The 15,803-nt window shown below is 40.2% G+C and overlaps 1 protein-coding gene across 2 annotated transcripts; it reads left to right on the top strand.

Annotated features, from left to right (window-relative positions):
- The first annotated feature begins 3,992 nt into the window (after positions 1–3,992).
- On the top strand, positions 3,993–15,597 carry LOC101756217 (urease). Of its 2 annotated transcripts, none has more exons than XM_004965220.4 (19): positions 3,993–4,241; positions 5,284–5,456; positions 6,059–6,132; positions 6,471–6,516; positions 6,670–6,775; positions 7,005–7,147; positions 7,809–7,919; positions 8,058–8,221; positions 8,310–8,685; positions 8,775–8,883; positions 9,159–9,298; positions 10,010–10,147; positions 10,223–10,314; positions 11,503–11,632; positions 11,708–11,866; positions 12,725–12,907; positions 13,455–13,589; positions 14,644–14,715; positions 15,092–15,597. In XM_004965220.4, the coding sequence occupies exons 2-19, from the start codon at positions 5,331–5,333 to the stop codon at positions 15,311–15,313; spliced, it is 2,526 nt and encodes an 841-aa protein (XP_004965277.1). In that variant the 5' UTR covers positions 3,993–4,241; positions 5,284–5,330; the 3' UTR covers positions 15,314–15,597. The 2 variants fall into 2 exon arrangements, with proteins under 2 accessions (XP_004965277.1, XP_004965276.1); XM_004965219.4 differs by lacking the exon at positions 3,993–4,241 and adding an exon at positions 5,028–5,195.
- Positions 15,598–15,803: the final 206 nt, after the last annotated feature.

Genomic DNA, 15,803 nt, shown 5'->3' on the forward strand with positions numbered 1-15,803 from the left:
TAGGGCTCGTATTATACTTAAACATATAGCTCACCTAAATGAATTTTCGTCGAAACTCAAGTTTTAGTTAGAAAACTCAAAACTAGTCATGTGCTTGCTCCGGCAGATGGGAGCAGTCCCCAATGCACAGTTTCAGAAAATTCAGAATTGACAGCAGATAGAAAATTTCTTTTTCGTTTTCACCACATAATAAAGTTGTAGCTCACTGAAATATGCACCTGCTGTCAAAATTGGAGCATTTTTGGATGAGTAGTTTGGGAGATATGCATTTTTGAAGTTGCTGTCCAGAATGTTGACAGATTTTGTCATTCTGAACCCTCCTGCTATATACACATGTTTTCGCCACCAAGGAAATTTTTCTTCAAGAACTTGATATTAGGAAAGTTGTTGATAATTTGTCAGTTGACCTGCTGTAAAAAGTTTCATGACATTCCATGGTGTAGGTTGTGAGATATGCTCAAATTAGTACTGCGCTGTTTGCTGAAACTGAAATCTGGACAGCCAGTAGTAAAATAAAGTTTACACCCATTTAAGTTTGGAATTTGGCCAGAAGATTAACTACAACCTTGTAGGTTATAAAATTTTAAACTTACTGTAAAAATTTGAGGAGGATTGGACTGGCATATTAAGAGTTACGAATTTTTGGAGCCTGCTGCCGAAGCTCATAACAGATTCTACACTAAGCACATAATTTCAAGATAGATCCCTTAGCACCAGATGGGAACATGAAAGATGTTCGAGTGGACCTTAGGATCAAACCTAGCTCCTTTTCAACACCTCAAAGATGAGAGAAGTGTTTCCTTGGACAATTTAAAGGAAAAATCCATTATGCTCTTCTTGTTACTTCTACACACTCCTTCAACTAGAAAGTCATTACCCTTGATTCAATGACTAGCTGGATATTCTCTTGACGTTGATACCCCTTATGCTGATCACCTTGATTTCCCAAGATCCTTAAATATAGTGCTCTCATTCTTTCTCACTAAATATAAAAATATAAATATAGATTGTGACCACATTAGTTAACATAATGCTCATCATTGCAACATTCACGCATTGCATATTTTATATTAATCCATATGCATGGTTATCACATTCGATTAACATGTCATATACACCTTGGGGATCTTTTGATTGACTAACAACGTATGCATCATAAATTGTGATTGTTTTCTACCTCCATTCGAGTCACTTGTACTATCCGGTTAACCTCTTGTGGTGATTGTTGTTCCATAGTCTATGGTGCCGCGACAGAACCTAGGACTTCGCGTGTGCTGCAGCCACGCAATTGATCCACTAGGAGCACACTAGTGTCTCGATGTGGTGAATGCGACTCCACTAGAACCTCTTTTAGTACAATCCGAATATGTATTTTAGTTCTCTGATTTCTCCACAACAAATAACGAGTTTTAATGGTGTGACACGATGTATACTAACATGCATCCTAACATAGGCACCATACACTCGTATGCATGTGCATCATACTACATGCACCTCATCATGAGCATAAACATGTGCACCATCAACTATGCATCACAAATTGTGCATCATCAAGTTGGCATCATAAATCCATCATGCCATGTGTACCATCCCATTGTTGCACGAGTCATCCCCATGTGCATTGTCATTGCAATCATACGACTCATGTGTGCATCAAAACATCAAATCTAAACCATTGCACCATAAGATATTGCATTGTGTCATCATTTTCATATCACGATGGCATTAGCATAAAGCACCATTGAATTGGATAAAACAAGCATGTTTTCCAATCGCCGCTACAAATTAAGTAAACCTTGAGCAAGTATATTCTGGAAAATCCCATTTAAACATATCCTTGCATACGATCACAACTTACTATCCGAAAGTAATCTTGGTAAAGGCTCTCCATTATTTTTCCACCACCCTTGCTTCTCATGATGTGATATCTGCTCTAAAATATGTGGACACCATTGTCTCATCATCGTACCTTTGTTTTGTTAAACCATTCCATTCTTGATCGGAAAGTTCTATGGAGCTTAACTACTGTTTCAGTACAAGGACAAAGTAAGCATCGAGTACGAGTGTGTTTTTCCAAGCATCGTACTCCATGATATGGTATAAAAGCTCTATTTGAGTCTTCGATTTGAGCCCGATCTCGCATATGAAGAGTATTGATCACAAGGACCGAGTTACTCGCAACCAAACCACTCAACTCTATGAGGTTTAGTGAAGTACCCACTCTTTGGAAGAAGCTACACGGGAGCAAGAAGATATTCTCAAATCTAAATATCCCGAGTTTTTAACACCAACCAAAATACCTCGTGCAATAAACCTTTCTACCCTACTCTACACGCCCGCGAATCTCGGGACGAGATTCTTTTTTTTGGGGAGGGGCTGTAACACCTCTGATGTTAGCATCATAATTAAGGACTAATCAGTGGTCATTAACATTGTTATGTGTGCATTATGTCATGATTTAAGACGTGCAAGGCCAACAGGAGGGTGATCCGTCTGAACCAGGCGCTTCGACGGAAGGACCATGGAAACTGATTTGGAAACTGGAGGTACCACCAAAAGTTAACGTGTTCTGGTGGCGTGTTCTTCATGATTACCTGCCGGCAAGGAAGGTACTGCGTCGAATACACATTGAACCTGCTGCCCTTTGTGAAACATGTGGGGCAGCTGAAGAATCAGTGATCGTGGTAGATTGCACCGTGGAAAGAATCTTCTGGGAGCAGACAAAGAAGATGACTGGAGTGAAACTGCCCTGTCTTCGTCAGGAGTCATGGGCGAGCGATCTACTACAGGACAATGTATGCACCAGGAAAGAAAGAGCAGTGATCATTTGTGGGATGTGGTCACTTTGGATGCTGAGAAATCGACGGCGCCATAGTGAACCTGGAATGCCAATCCATCAAGCAGTCATGTGAGTGCGTGATACGGCTTTTGATCTGTGGCAACTACTCCACCCTTAGAAAGTGCAGGTGCCTAAAGTGCTGCCTATATGGAAACCACCTGAGGAAGAATGGATCAAATGTAACTTTGATGGCGCCTTTTATTCAAATGGAGGTGGAGCTATGGAAGCTGTCCTGTGAGATCACAATGGCTGTTTCCAGGGAGGCTCGGCGAGATGGTATGACCTTAGTACGGATGCGCTAACCATGGAAGCCTTGGCCTGCAGAGATGGCTTGATTCTCGCGAGGAAGCACGGCGCAAAGAGAGTGGTTTTTGAGACAGATTGCCAAGAACTTGTGCGTGGAAAATGAGCAGCGATCGTCAGTAGCTGCTATCCTCAGGGAGATTTAGAACTTGTGTAACTCTCTAGTTAGTTTCTCTTTGTGCTATGCTAGTAGAGTTTGTAATTTGGTAGCTCATGAGTTAGCCAAACAGGTATCTAGTGAGTGTGTGATGGGTGAGTGGCACCAAGCTCCATCATGCGTGCAGCGATACCTTGAGTCTGATTGTAACCATGCTCATGATCATGAATTCATAATGAATGAATTCCCTGGTCTAAAAAACTATTTCTGGCTGTTAATTAAAAATTATTTTTATTAAACACCTAACTCTTGTCCAACATGAAAATTGTAGTATAAAGTATATACTTCCATGTAGGTGTGTTTTGGACCTGTGAAAACTTTTTTTAATTGCTCAAATCCTTTGTCAAATCTGGTCAAACCTCTCATGCTTTCCAACTTGAGAGAAAATTCTAAGTCTGGCGTTTCAGTGACAAATTTGGAACTTGAAGCTCTTGATCTCTAGTTTTTCACTACGAAGACAACCATGAACCAAACCAACATTTGTAGTTCTATAGGTGTTCTACACAGCAATGGAGTTGTTGTGCTCAATTCAAGCCCGAAGCCATTTAAAAGTCGACTTTGGCCGGCAAAATTTAATATGAACTCTGAAAAGTTCAGTGTTTGGCCGAATTTTGCCAAACTTTGGGGCTCTATAACTTGCAAACCATAGCGAATCTCAACAAACTTTGAATACAAGAAACACTCTCCGATATCTCAGCTACACCATCTTCAGCTCTCCAACACCGCCGCCTCCGCTCCACCATCTTGAAATCACCGCCGTACACGCCTGCCTAGCCGCCTCCTCTACCCCTCGGACACCTCTGGTCCGCCGCCTTGGCTCCTGGCGCCGAGGATTCCAGCCCCCGTGCCCGCCTTTGCCACCGCCGGCCCGAGCTCCACCCCACCGTCGACGGCTTCCTCCGGCGCCTCCTCGCACAAGCCGACCCCCAAAACCGACATCTGGTGATCTCCTCCATCCCATGCTCGCGCCCTCCACCCTCGATTCACACCGCCGGGGCCGGAACGCCGCCGTGCGCCGCCACGACCCCGGACCGAGCGCCGCCGCACGCCACCAGCACACTAGGGTTAGGGATTCTTCGTGTTAGCTAGGGCCCTGGGTGCGTCTCGTGACGGCAAAGCCACTCGTAGTGTCTCCCTCGCCGGCCGGCTCGCCGCCGGCGAGATATCCGGCGGTCAACCCGACCACCGTCGCCCTGGCAAGGGCGACCTTGTGAAAGAAAAGAGAGTTCAGGGAGTTTTGTGCAAAATCCCGGCGGCTAGTTATTAAAGAAAGGGTAGATCTGTTTAAGAAGATTGTCTCTGAGGGTTTAGATGTAAAAGCTTTTTTCCTTTTCTCGATGTAGTAAATCATAGAAAAACTATAAAATACAAACTAAAATTTGTTAGTTATCCGGATTTACATGACAGACCGTTAGATTGTACTGTTTTAAGTACGCAGTGATCGAATTAACTATTAAAATGATAGTTAGCACACTTAATTCGATTTAATTTACTCTATCCACGCCGATCCCGTCCTATCACCAAAGAGGCCTGAGGTGGCTAGTGCGAGCGAGCAACTCGACGCCCCACCAGCGGCGCTGTGCGGTATATTTTTCTAGTTGGAAACTCTCTCATACGCACCCAGGTTTGTTACGAAGGATAGAGCTGGACCCAGCTCCGAAAATGCTGAGGCCATGTGCCTGCGTAGGGCGGCCCACGCTGACGCTGACGGCACGGGCGGCCGCAGATTACACCGTTCCAGCCAAGCTGCTCTTTCCCAGCTGACCAATCTCAAGATTCCCAAGCGCTGGCGGCGACGACTTCTCCTCCGCTTTATTTGCCTTTTTTCTTGCCGCGCTGCGACGACCATCACGAGCGCCGTTCCAATCCCCCGTCGCGTCGTCGACCTCCCCACTAGTACCGCCGAGCAATTCGCTAGCTTCCTTCGTCCTTACAGGAATCACGAGCGACTAATCGGACTTTGTTCTCTTTGCCCCATCCGCAGATTCTGCGTTCCGGTGCGGCGAGCGCAGGTGGTGAGGGCGAGGAGGGATGAGGCTGGTGCCGAGGGAGGCGGAGAAGCTCGCCCTGCACAATGCCGGGTTCCTTGCGCAGAAGAGACTTGCCCGGGGCCTCCGCCTCAACTACACCGAGGCCGTCGCGCTCATCGCTGCGCAGGTGAGCGAACCAGGACGCCGCCGCCGTCCCCCACCCTGCCGCCAGTTCCACTCCTGCTCTGCTGTGATAGTCAAAACGAAATAGTACGTTTCTGGTGCGCATACGCACAAAGTCAACGCGGAATTATGACCAGTCCTTTTATTTTTTGTTTGGATCCGCGCGTTCTCTGTTGGGATGCTACATGAATAGTATTTTTTTTATTTCAAAGACTTGCTACGTGCATAGTGAGGTTTCCTAATTTTAATGGAAAAAAATAGCATGATGTCAAGGTATTGTGCCATAAAGGAACGCAGAGACATTCCCCGTTCTGGCATTTTACTATGTAGTGATCAGTGGATGTTCATATTCTGGTCTTGTCTTTTAGCTCTTCTGCACGGCCATGCCCTCAACTGGAGTTAGCTTTCTTGAAGAAGCTATGCAGTGGGGAATGATCCCAGATGGAAGGGAAGATGCTGACTAGATTTAGACCCCCATGCTAAGTGCTGCTGATTTAGTTAGTCCGAGAACGCTTTTGCTTCACAAAAAAGAAAAAAAGGTCCCAGAACACTTTTCTTGCCAGATTTGGCTGATATGATTGAATTAAGTCTTACTTCCTGGCACAGATTCTCGAGTTTGTCCGTGATGGAGATAAAACTGTGACATGCTTGATGGACTTGGGGAAACAGCTGTTGGGCAGGTGGGTTTATCTTCTGCTGAATTGCTACCCTTCCTGCACTGTTATGTTCATCCAATACTGCAACATAAAAACTTGGCATTCATCACTCAGATGATAATGGGAGACTGAACCGCTTTTGAAAAAATACTAAACTAGGTGTGAATATTTTTAACAGTAGCTCACTTCATCGTACATCCAGTACTTGTAATGAACACAACGAAATGCCTACATATCTTACTGCAATTTATTTATAGTTTTTTTATCTCATGCCTTTTTTAGACTGCTAATCTTACTCTTATGACTACTGTCTTCACATATTTCAGTTGCTCTGACAGTTTTGCTTTTTACCTTCCCCCCAGGAGACAAGTTCTTCCAGCTGTTCCATACCTTTTACATACTGTACAGGTGTTCTTTGCCACACTATATGATACTTACCATTTCTATACATATGCATCCAGATTTCATTAATAAAAAGCGTTACATCAGAAAGTAGTAGACAATCATATTTGTTCTTAGAAAGATCTGAAAAGTTTTCTCAATTGTCATCATTTCATCTAGGTTGAAGGAACATTTGTGGACGGAACAAAACTAATTACTGTACATGACCCTATTTCTTTGGATGATGGAAATATGGAGTTAGCACTGCATGGTTCTTTTCTCCCAGGTCCAAGACTCTGATCAGCATAATTGGTTCAATTATGTTCAAACTTTTTTTCTGACTTATATGGTTACAAAATTCTTTGATTAATGCGTTGATGGAATCTGTGGAGATCAACCTGTTTCATAATGTTTTTTCTAGGGCATGTTCCTAAAATCTTTGGTGTATTCTGTTTTTCAAGAATACTTCATTAGTGGAAAAAAGAACTGTACCCCATATTATTTAACTGATGCAGTGCCTTCACCTGAAAAGTTCTCCGGGGGTGATGTCGAAGACTATCCTGGTGAAATACATTACAGCTCTGGTCGCATAGTTCTAAACCTTCACCGCAGGGCTTTAACTTTGAAGGTTGTTAACAAGGCTGACAGACCTGTTCAGGTGAGGGCGCCTAGTTATTTTTGTTTGGACCCTTGTGCAAATCTGCAAAAATTTCCTTTTTTATTCCCTTTTCCTATCAAAATGAAAATGTTGTTTTGTGTTTTATTTAAACTTTTGAAGAGATAGGCTTAAACTCGTTTTCCAAATTGCCTCTCTAATAGTTAAATTCAATGTTAACCAATCGATGGCATGATGCCATCCCTCTTGGCTAATGTTTTAGCACCCAATACACTTGTGGCAGGACATGAGTTTTGAACTGACAAACACATAATAATGTTGTTAGTACTACTAAGTTCAGAGAACATTTGTCCTGTTCCACCATGTTAGTTGAATGTGTATGGATGTTTGGAACTATGTGGATCAATGTAACATTATGATCTCTGCATCTATATCGATTTTAAAAATAAAATTTATTAAGAATGCCATTCTTTGAATATTTAGCTAAACCTTATTATTTAAGAAATTTAAATTATTCCTTGTGATGCGGCTTTGATCCAACTGTCAGTTTGGATGCAGTGTAAATACTGTTTTTAACAAGTTCAATTTACATTGCATTACACCCTCATTTACTATTTATTGGAGGTATAAGATTTTTTTTAAATTTTTTTTTGACTCTCTTCTGATCTTAAAGACAAATTTCAAATATTTTTTGACCTTGCAGATTGGAAGCCATTACCACTTTATAGAGGCCAATCCTTACCTGGTTTTTGATAGAGAAAGGGCCTATGGCATGAGGTTAAACATAATTGCTGGAACAGCTGTTCGGTTTGAGGTGATTTCACTGTATCCATGCTTTTAGAAATTTTCGGCCTGGGGTTGAACATATTTGGCCTCCTACTTAGTTTCATGAATATACTGCACATACCAATTATAAAACCAACAAGAATCTGATATCTATTTATTTTTTCAGCCGGGGGATGCAAAAAATGTTACACTTGTAAGCATCGGAGGTCATAAGGTAATCAGAGGTGGAAATGGCATTGCTAATGGTCCTATTGACAGTTCACAGATTAATGAGGTGATGCAGAAGGTTAATGCAAATAATTTTGGACATGAAGATTATCCAGATGCAAGGTTGTTCTTTCCTATTTAAGTGATGACCCATGACAAAGTTAATTGCTTAATTTTTTGCCCTAATTTTATCTTTCAAATATGTGTCCAGGGAAGGTTTTATTGGTGATGGTCCATTTGACTGTACTGTTGATCGTGAGAAGTATGCGAGCATTTATGGACCTACCACTGGTGATAAGATTAGGCTTGGTGATACCAATCTTTTTGCTGAGATTGAAAAGGACTTTGCTGTTTATGGTGATGAATGCATATTTGGAGGTGGAAAAGTTCTACGCGACGGAATGGGACAAGCTACAGGGTACCCAGAATCTTCCTGCCTAGATACAGTTATAACAAATGCTGTTGTGATTGACTATACAGGAATATACAAGGCTGATATTGGTATAAAAGGTGGACTTATAGTTGCTATTGGAAAGGGTGGAAACCCTGATGTCATGGATGGTGTTCATAGCAACATGATTGTGGGGGTAACTAACTTTATCCTTAATATTTTGTATTAAGTTTCTAAAGAAAAGAAATGTTTTTTATTCATTTCTATACCAAAAAACTGTTTCAGGTCAATACTGAAGTTATTGCATCTGAAGGCATGATTGTAACTGCTGGTGGCATAGATTGCCATGTTCACTTCATATGTCCTCAGTTGGCAGAAGAGGCAATCGCAAGCGGTAGGCTTCACTTCTACTACAGATTAGGGGCAAGCCAACTACACATCATTGGATTATCTTGATAATTTCATATCATTTAACAAACAAAGGGTGTCAACACTGGCATAAATCATTCCAGGCAGAGCCTGGATTGCCTGTAAATTCTTGATGGTTGAAAAGCATTAATCACACATGAAAGGATATTTTTATTTCGAATGGGATGCATGTCTTATGTACCATGCAGCCAGGATTAGTCAGTGATATGTCTTGAGATCTTTAGGTCTCTATTTGTGTAGGCATCACGACATTGGTGGGTGGTGGAACAGGACCAGCACATGGAACATGTGCCACAACTTGCACTCCAGCACCATCTCAAATGAAATTAATGTTGCAGTCCACCGATCAATTGCCAATTAACATGGGATTCACAGGCAAGGTAATTTTGTGTGCTGGGAAAATAAATAACAGAATTCAGTATTTCATACATAAAGCATACACTATCTTCTGCATTTTCAATGTTTTTTTGGGGGTGGGGCCTTGAACATGTGATGATATTAATCTTTAAGTTGTAAAGCTTAATAGTTAGCATTTCCTACAAATCATTTTTATGTTAAATAAGAAAACAGCTGATGAATTTCTTCCAGTCATCTTTCTATTAAAAAGGTAAAACAAAATACGGCCCTGTAGTCACTTGAGGGTACCAATAAGTTACTATGTGATTGCTTCCCCTGTATTATGAGAACTAAAATATTGCTAGAATGTACTCCCTCCAGTCACAAATAATAGTTGTGTGGGTGGAAAGAAAGGACAAGATTCCTGCTTTGCGATGTCTGAAGTCAATCATTCCAAATTTTTACTGTAAATTACTTTTTATGAGCTGAGTTTGGGTGTCTGAAATTGATACAAGCACATTTGCATCAAAAATAGTTTCATAATAATATACTTTTGGTATGTGTTACAAAAATACTGTAGCAAAAAGTAGGGGTAAAAGTTATGTCCAGGAAACCGCGTCGATGTCCAAAACTTGACATATTTGTGACTGGAGGGAGTATCCTGTTGAACTAATCCTCTAAAACATTGAAGGGATGTGATTTTTTATCATTGTTCTAAATCTGTTTTTCCATATTCTCCTTGCGAAACTGTGCAGGGAAATACTGCAAAACCTGAAGGATTGGCTGAAATCGTTAAAGCAGGAGCAATGGGCTTGAAGCTGCATGAGGATTGGGGAAGTACCCCAGCTGCGATTGATAATTGTTTGTCTGTTGCAGAAGATTTTGATATTCAGGTAAGTGTCTAATGTTGTCTATCGTTTCTGTTATACCACAGTTTACTTATTTCTATGCTTACCTGATTTTGACAGGTTAATATCCACACAGATACCTTAAATGAATCAGGTTGCGTGGAACATACAATCGCAGCTTTTAAAGATAGAGCCATACATACATATCACAGGTATGCAATGCAGAGTAGTTTAATGCAAACGTTCTATTTTGTTTAATGTTTATATAGGTTTGATTTGCATCTAAATATCTCCTTTGTCATAGAACATACCCTCAAAATATTTTCTTTAAGAAATTTTGATTGTTACAAATAATAGAGGTTGAATGGATAATTATATTGAGCCCCAATGGGCACTATATATAGAGTACATGAGAGACACATGAGGGGAACCCTAGACTAGGAGATTACAATATTGCCCTTGACTATTATACCCTTAGCATTGATATATCATTGTCGAAGTACTTAAGTGCATGATCTATCATGTGGAGCTCACTTCTGAGGAAGAAGATCAGCCTGTTCCTGGAGCATAAAAGGCATATAAGTATCGTAGTTTGTTAAACAATGTTAGAGGTAAATGTCATTACTTAGATGATTCTAAATTGATTGAAGAGTTTAGAGATGGCTCTACTACCATTGTATAGGGAGAGAAAATAGCATCCGTTTTGATTAATCAAGTGTTAGATCAATCTATATCTTTGCAATCTCCTCTATCCCTGCGACCTTGCCTCGCTAGTGCTTTAGCCAACTATTGAGTCGCATGCACCAATCAGTTCAACCCAAAAGCTTAAGCTGATAAGGAGTGGCGGGCAATTCACTTATACTCCAACACTCCCCCTCAGGTGCAGGCACCCTTAGACTGCATACGTGGAAATTGGAGTCAACTGCAATTATTTCATTTAATTGCGCCCACCAGGATTCAAATTCGAGACTTCTGGTCCTAATAGCATATTGAGTTGTGTACACCAACCAGTTCAACCCAAACGTTTAAGCTGATCGGGAGAGGTGGGCAATTCACTTATACTCCAACACCAACCACTAACATAAACGAGGTCCAAAACCACACATTTGCACTATTAAAAAAAACTCGACCACGGGAGGAGACTCCCCTCAGGCTTTGTTCTAAGAAGGTGTCGTGCTTCGAACCTGGGTCGGGATAAACTCCCGGAGTTCAACGCTCTAACCGGTCCACCACAAGAAGCTTGGCACATTTGCACTATTTAGATGGACCTTTTATTGTGAGCACACAAATTTTCTGTCTTAATAATTTTTCTACTTTGTAGTTTCAATATTTACCTGGGATAGATGTTACTAAATAAACCTTTCAATTTTCTTATCATGTTCTTACATCTTAATTAACAGCGAAGGTGCAGGTGGCGGTCATGCTCCAGATATCATCAAAGTGTGTGGGGTAAAAAATGTGTTGCCCTCTTCAACAAATCCGACCCGGCCATTTACTACAAACACTGTAGATGAGCACCTTGACATGCTGGTACATAATTATCCAAGCCAATACGGTAGACAATGTGTGCAAATATGATGGTAATATGTTTTGGTTATAGTGCAGATGGTTTGCCACCACCTGGATAAAAACATCCCAGAAGATGTAGCATTTGCTGAGTCTAGAATTCGAGCTGAAACAATTGCTGCTGAGGACATATTGCATGACATGGGGGCCATAAGTATTATATCATCTGATTCGCAGGCCATGGGGCGCATTGGAGAGGTCTGTTACATGATTATCCTAAATCCATAGCTTCTGTTACTAAAGTTTGTTGAAAGCCTGGACCTCCTTGCCCATTCAGTACCCATAGATTACCTGTAGAAAGTACTTGCTTTGTACATGCTAGTGCAAATTTACTGAACACAATCAGTATAGTGCTTGGCAAGCACTATACTAAATTCCTCTTTATATGAGCTGGTGATGTGGTAATGACACAGCGTGCTTGACAAGCACCGTAGTACATGAAGCAGGGGAATGGCCTAGGAACTTTAGTTAACCAAAAGCAGAAAGGCCAATACTGAGGACAACTGAAGGATATTTTTTTTTTCAAAAATCTCTTCTATCCACCTTCGGGACAAAATCGAGGTTCATAGCTGGAAGACGGTTTGAAGGAACCGCTGTACTAGCTAAATTTGTTGAGTGCAAACTATATTTTTATTAACACACAAAGGTAATCTGTGAACATCTGAGTCGATTTCTGTCATGGACGGTAGTATTATTGGTGGATATATAGTGCGCATAAGCAGTAGCAAGTCTAGGCACATCTGTGTTATTTTGTATCCTCTTTTAACAAATTATTTCAAGCTGTTATATACCTTGATTTCAAAGTTTATACTCTAAACATATTTAGGACTTGTTTGGAGGTTTGACCTTGACCTAGAAGCTTAACAATCTGGCAAAGGTGATTAACCCAGTGGGTTTTTTCTTTCACGGAGAAGACATGGTGAAACAATTGGAGCAATTTATGCCTGTAGGTTGACTGGTTGAGGAGTATGCTCCTCGAACGAGTAACTGCTTTTTAGGTGATGACATTACAGCTGCACTGATTCAGTTATGTTTGTTTGAACATCGGCTTTCTAGGTGATAACCCGGACATGGCAAACTGCAAACAAGATGAAAGTCCAAAGAGGTAGGTTACATGGATCTGGTGAGTCTGATACTGCCCAGGACAATGACAACTTCCGTATAAGAAGATACATAGCAAAATACACCATAAATCCAGCAATAGTAAATGGTTTTTCAGACTTCGTTGGTTCTGTTGAGGTATGTGCTTCTCTTATTACTGAGAAAAAAGTTCTATATATATGCTCCTTATTCACTGAAGAACTAAAGTTAGAAAATGCTAGCTTATGCTGTATATATCTTAAAATTGTATTATCAAAGAAGAAAGAAATTGTCTACTTTGATATTCCTGACGTATGTTGAATAAACCAATGTGTAATTTTCCTTATTTCCTCAATGTAGCAGGTAAACTCATGCAATGAAGATTTTTTTTAAAAAATAAAATGTAGAAAATAACTTTTTTATATCAGTTTTCCTCTATTTTTTACCAGAGCCTTTGTTCCAGCAACTGTATGAGTTGTCACTGTTAATCTAGAAATACTAATCTGCATCAGGAACAAGGCAACAAACTGTTATTTCTGAAATAGTTATCTTCTGCATAGGTGCAACTGGTTCTACCATTAATTAGTATAATCCTAATTATTAATATCCCTACCATATGTAATCAGACCCAGTGAGACACTGGCTAAGCATTTCCTCTATTAGTATCTCAATTAAAGGTCTAACTGATCCTACATATTTTGGACAGGTGGGAAAATTAGCTGACCTTGTTCTTTGGAAACCATCTTTCTTTGGTGCTAAACCAGAACTGGTTGTAAAGGGAGGCACAATTGCATGGGCTAATATGGGTGATCCCAATGCTAGTATTCCAACACCTGAACCTGTATGGACTACTTTCTTGAGATACTTTGAACATTCTTCTACCATGATGTTTCCATTTATTCGCATAAACATAAAGGAAAAGTCATTTTTGCTACCCTAATTCACTTTGTCCATTTGACCATTTTTACAAAATTTTGATTTGTTTTATCCCTTGAGTTATTTTGATGGATCAATTTCACCTCCTAATGATATGTGTTCGAGAAAATATGTGTATTTTTTCCACCCTGTATAAGTTAAATATTGGAGCTTGGATTATCTGGAAACACCGCAATGCTTGTGTTTTCGATGGCTCCGATCCAAACCTTCAGGGAGCTTTTCAGGCTTTCAGGGATGAATCCCACCTCTGGCAATTGGCTGGAGCCAGAGGGTTATCAGCCCTGGATCTAAGAAGAATTGGGGTTTGGAGGTGGTAGTTTTTTATTTTTTGGTCAGGCCTTGCTATCTGTGTTTTTTTTCAGTTAAGTACTTTTTTTTGAACCCTGCACACCTCACTATGGTCCAAGGTGATGTGGTGCATTGTATTTTCCTCTTAATACAAATATACACAGCTCTCCTGCAGGTTTGAGAAAATAAAATGGTATCATAACCTATGTTAGAAAAATATTCTGCCAACCTTTTTAGATTACATTCCTTGCATTTTCATATCTAAGGGTAACAGTAGTATAAGATGCTCTCAAGCTCTCAACTATGAAAATAATCACAAAAATAATTTCTAATATGTTTATGTAGCATAAGGTATAGTATGGTGTCAACCACCACCCCACAAAATTTGAATCCAAACACTTCTAGGAGAGAAAAAAATACAAATTCCACTAGGGGATTAAACTGTCCAATTTGAATAGCCCTGGGGAGTTAGATGATTTAGTATTTTATTTAACGGGGCGTTTGTTCCCCCCGCTAGCACTCAGGGGTAGTGAAATGGATCTTCCCCAAATGTAAATAGTTATTTTGTCAACTATGATGAAGTTGAGAGCATCCTATTTGAATGTATTTGCACATGTATACACAACATGTTTGCTCAAGTTACAACATGCATCATCTTTTTCTTGATGCAGGTTATGATGCGTCCTATGTTCGGTGCATTTGGAAAGGCTGGAAGTTCCAACTCGATTGCATTTGTCAGCAAGGTAGATCAACTGCACCTGTTCTAATATATTATGGATGAACAACATTGTTTGGTTCCATCTCAATCAAGAAAAATGGCATTCTTGACTTTTCATAATAAATACAATGTGACTTCAATCGTTAAACTATTATTTTCTATTTGTAAAAACTATGTGAGTATTTTTTTGTGATATTTTTTCCATACCAGTTCTATATGTCTGATCTAAATAACTTCAGCGATATCTTTGGTTACAACAACCAATCCGACTGCACAAACTCCTGAGAAAACATGGCTTCAGGAAATCTGTTGCACATCAAGGAAAAGAAAAAAAAGCTTGAATCTTGTTGTCTGCTCTTGCCAATCTACAATGGCTGACAGATCAATTTCTCAATCTTTAGGTTGCTAAAGAAGCTGGAGTTGCAACAGACTACAAATTGGAAAAAAGGGTGGAAGCTGTTAGTGGTGTTCGATGTTTGACAAAGCTGGACTTGAAGCTCAATGACGCGCTTCCAAAAATAGAAGTTGACCCTGAGACCTACACAGTTACTGCTGATGGAGAGGTTTTGACGTGCCAACCGGCGCCCACAGTACCACTGTCTCGGAATTACTTCCTATTCTAGAATCAACAATTTGCTTTTTCAAGAAGGTGCATTAGGGCCCTTGCAATGTGGTCAGAAACCCCGTTCCTATGCAATAAATGGACTCATTTTACCCGTTCCATGCATTTTTAAGGTTGATCCTATAGAAGAGCTGGGTCCGAGCAAATAGAATAGTATATAAAATCTAGCAACACCAATTCTTAGTGCAAGCACCATTCTGCTTTTATGCACTGGCTCTTATGTATAGGTTTGGCATATGATTTAAAATATTGGAGGCAATGTAATACTCCCTCCGTTCATTTCAACTTTCTTGAAGAGTCAAACTATTTTATATTTGACTAAAATTATAGAGAAGATCACAAAGATTTATGGCACCGAATAGATATACTATGAAAATATTTTAATGAAGAAACTAATGGTACTTATTTGGTATCATGAATATTAATACTTTATTGTATAAATTTGGTCAAACATGAGATGCTTTGACTCCAAGAAAGTTGGAATAATTTAT

This window comes from Setaria italica, chromosome IV, assembly GCF_000263155.2.
Source record: "Setaria italica strain Yugu1 chromosome IV, Setaria_italica_v2.0, whole genome shotgun sequence".
NCBI lineage: Eukaryota > Viridiplantae > Streptophyta > Magnoliopsida > Poales > Poaceae > Setaria > Setaria italica.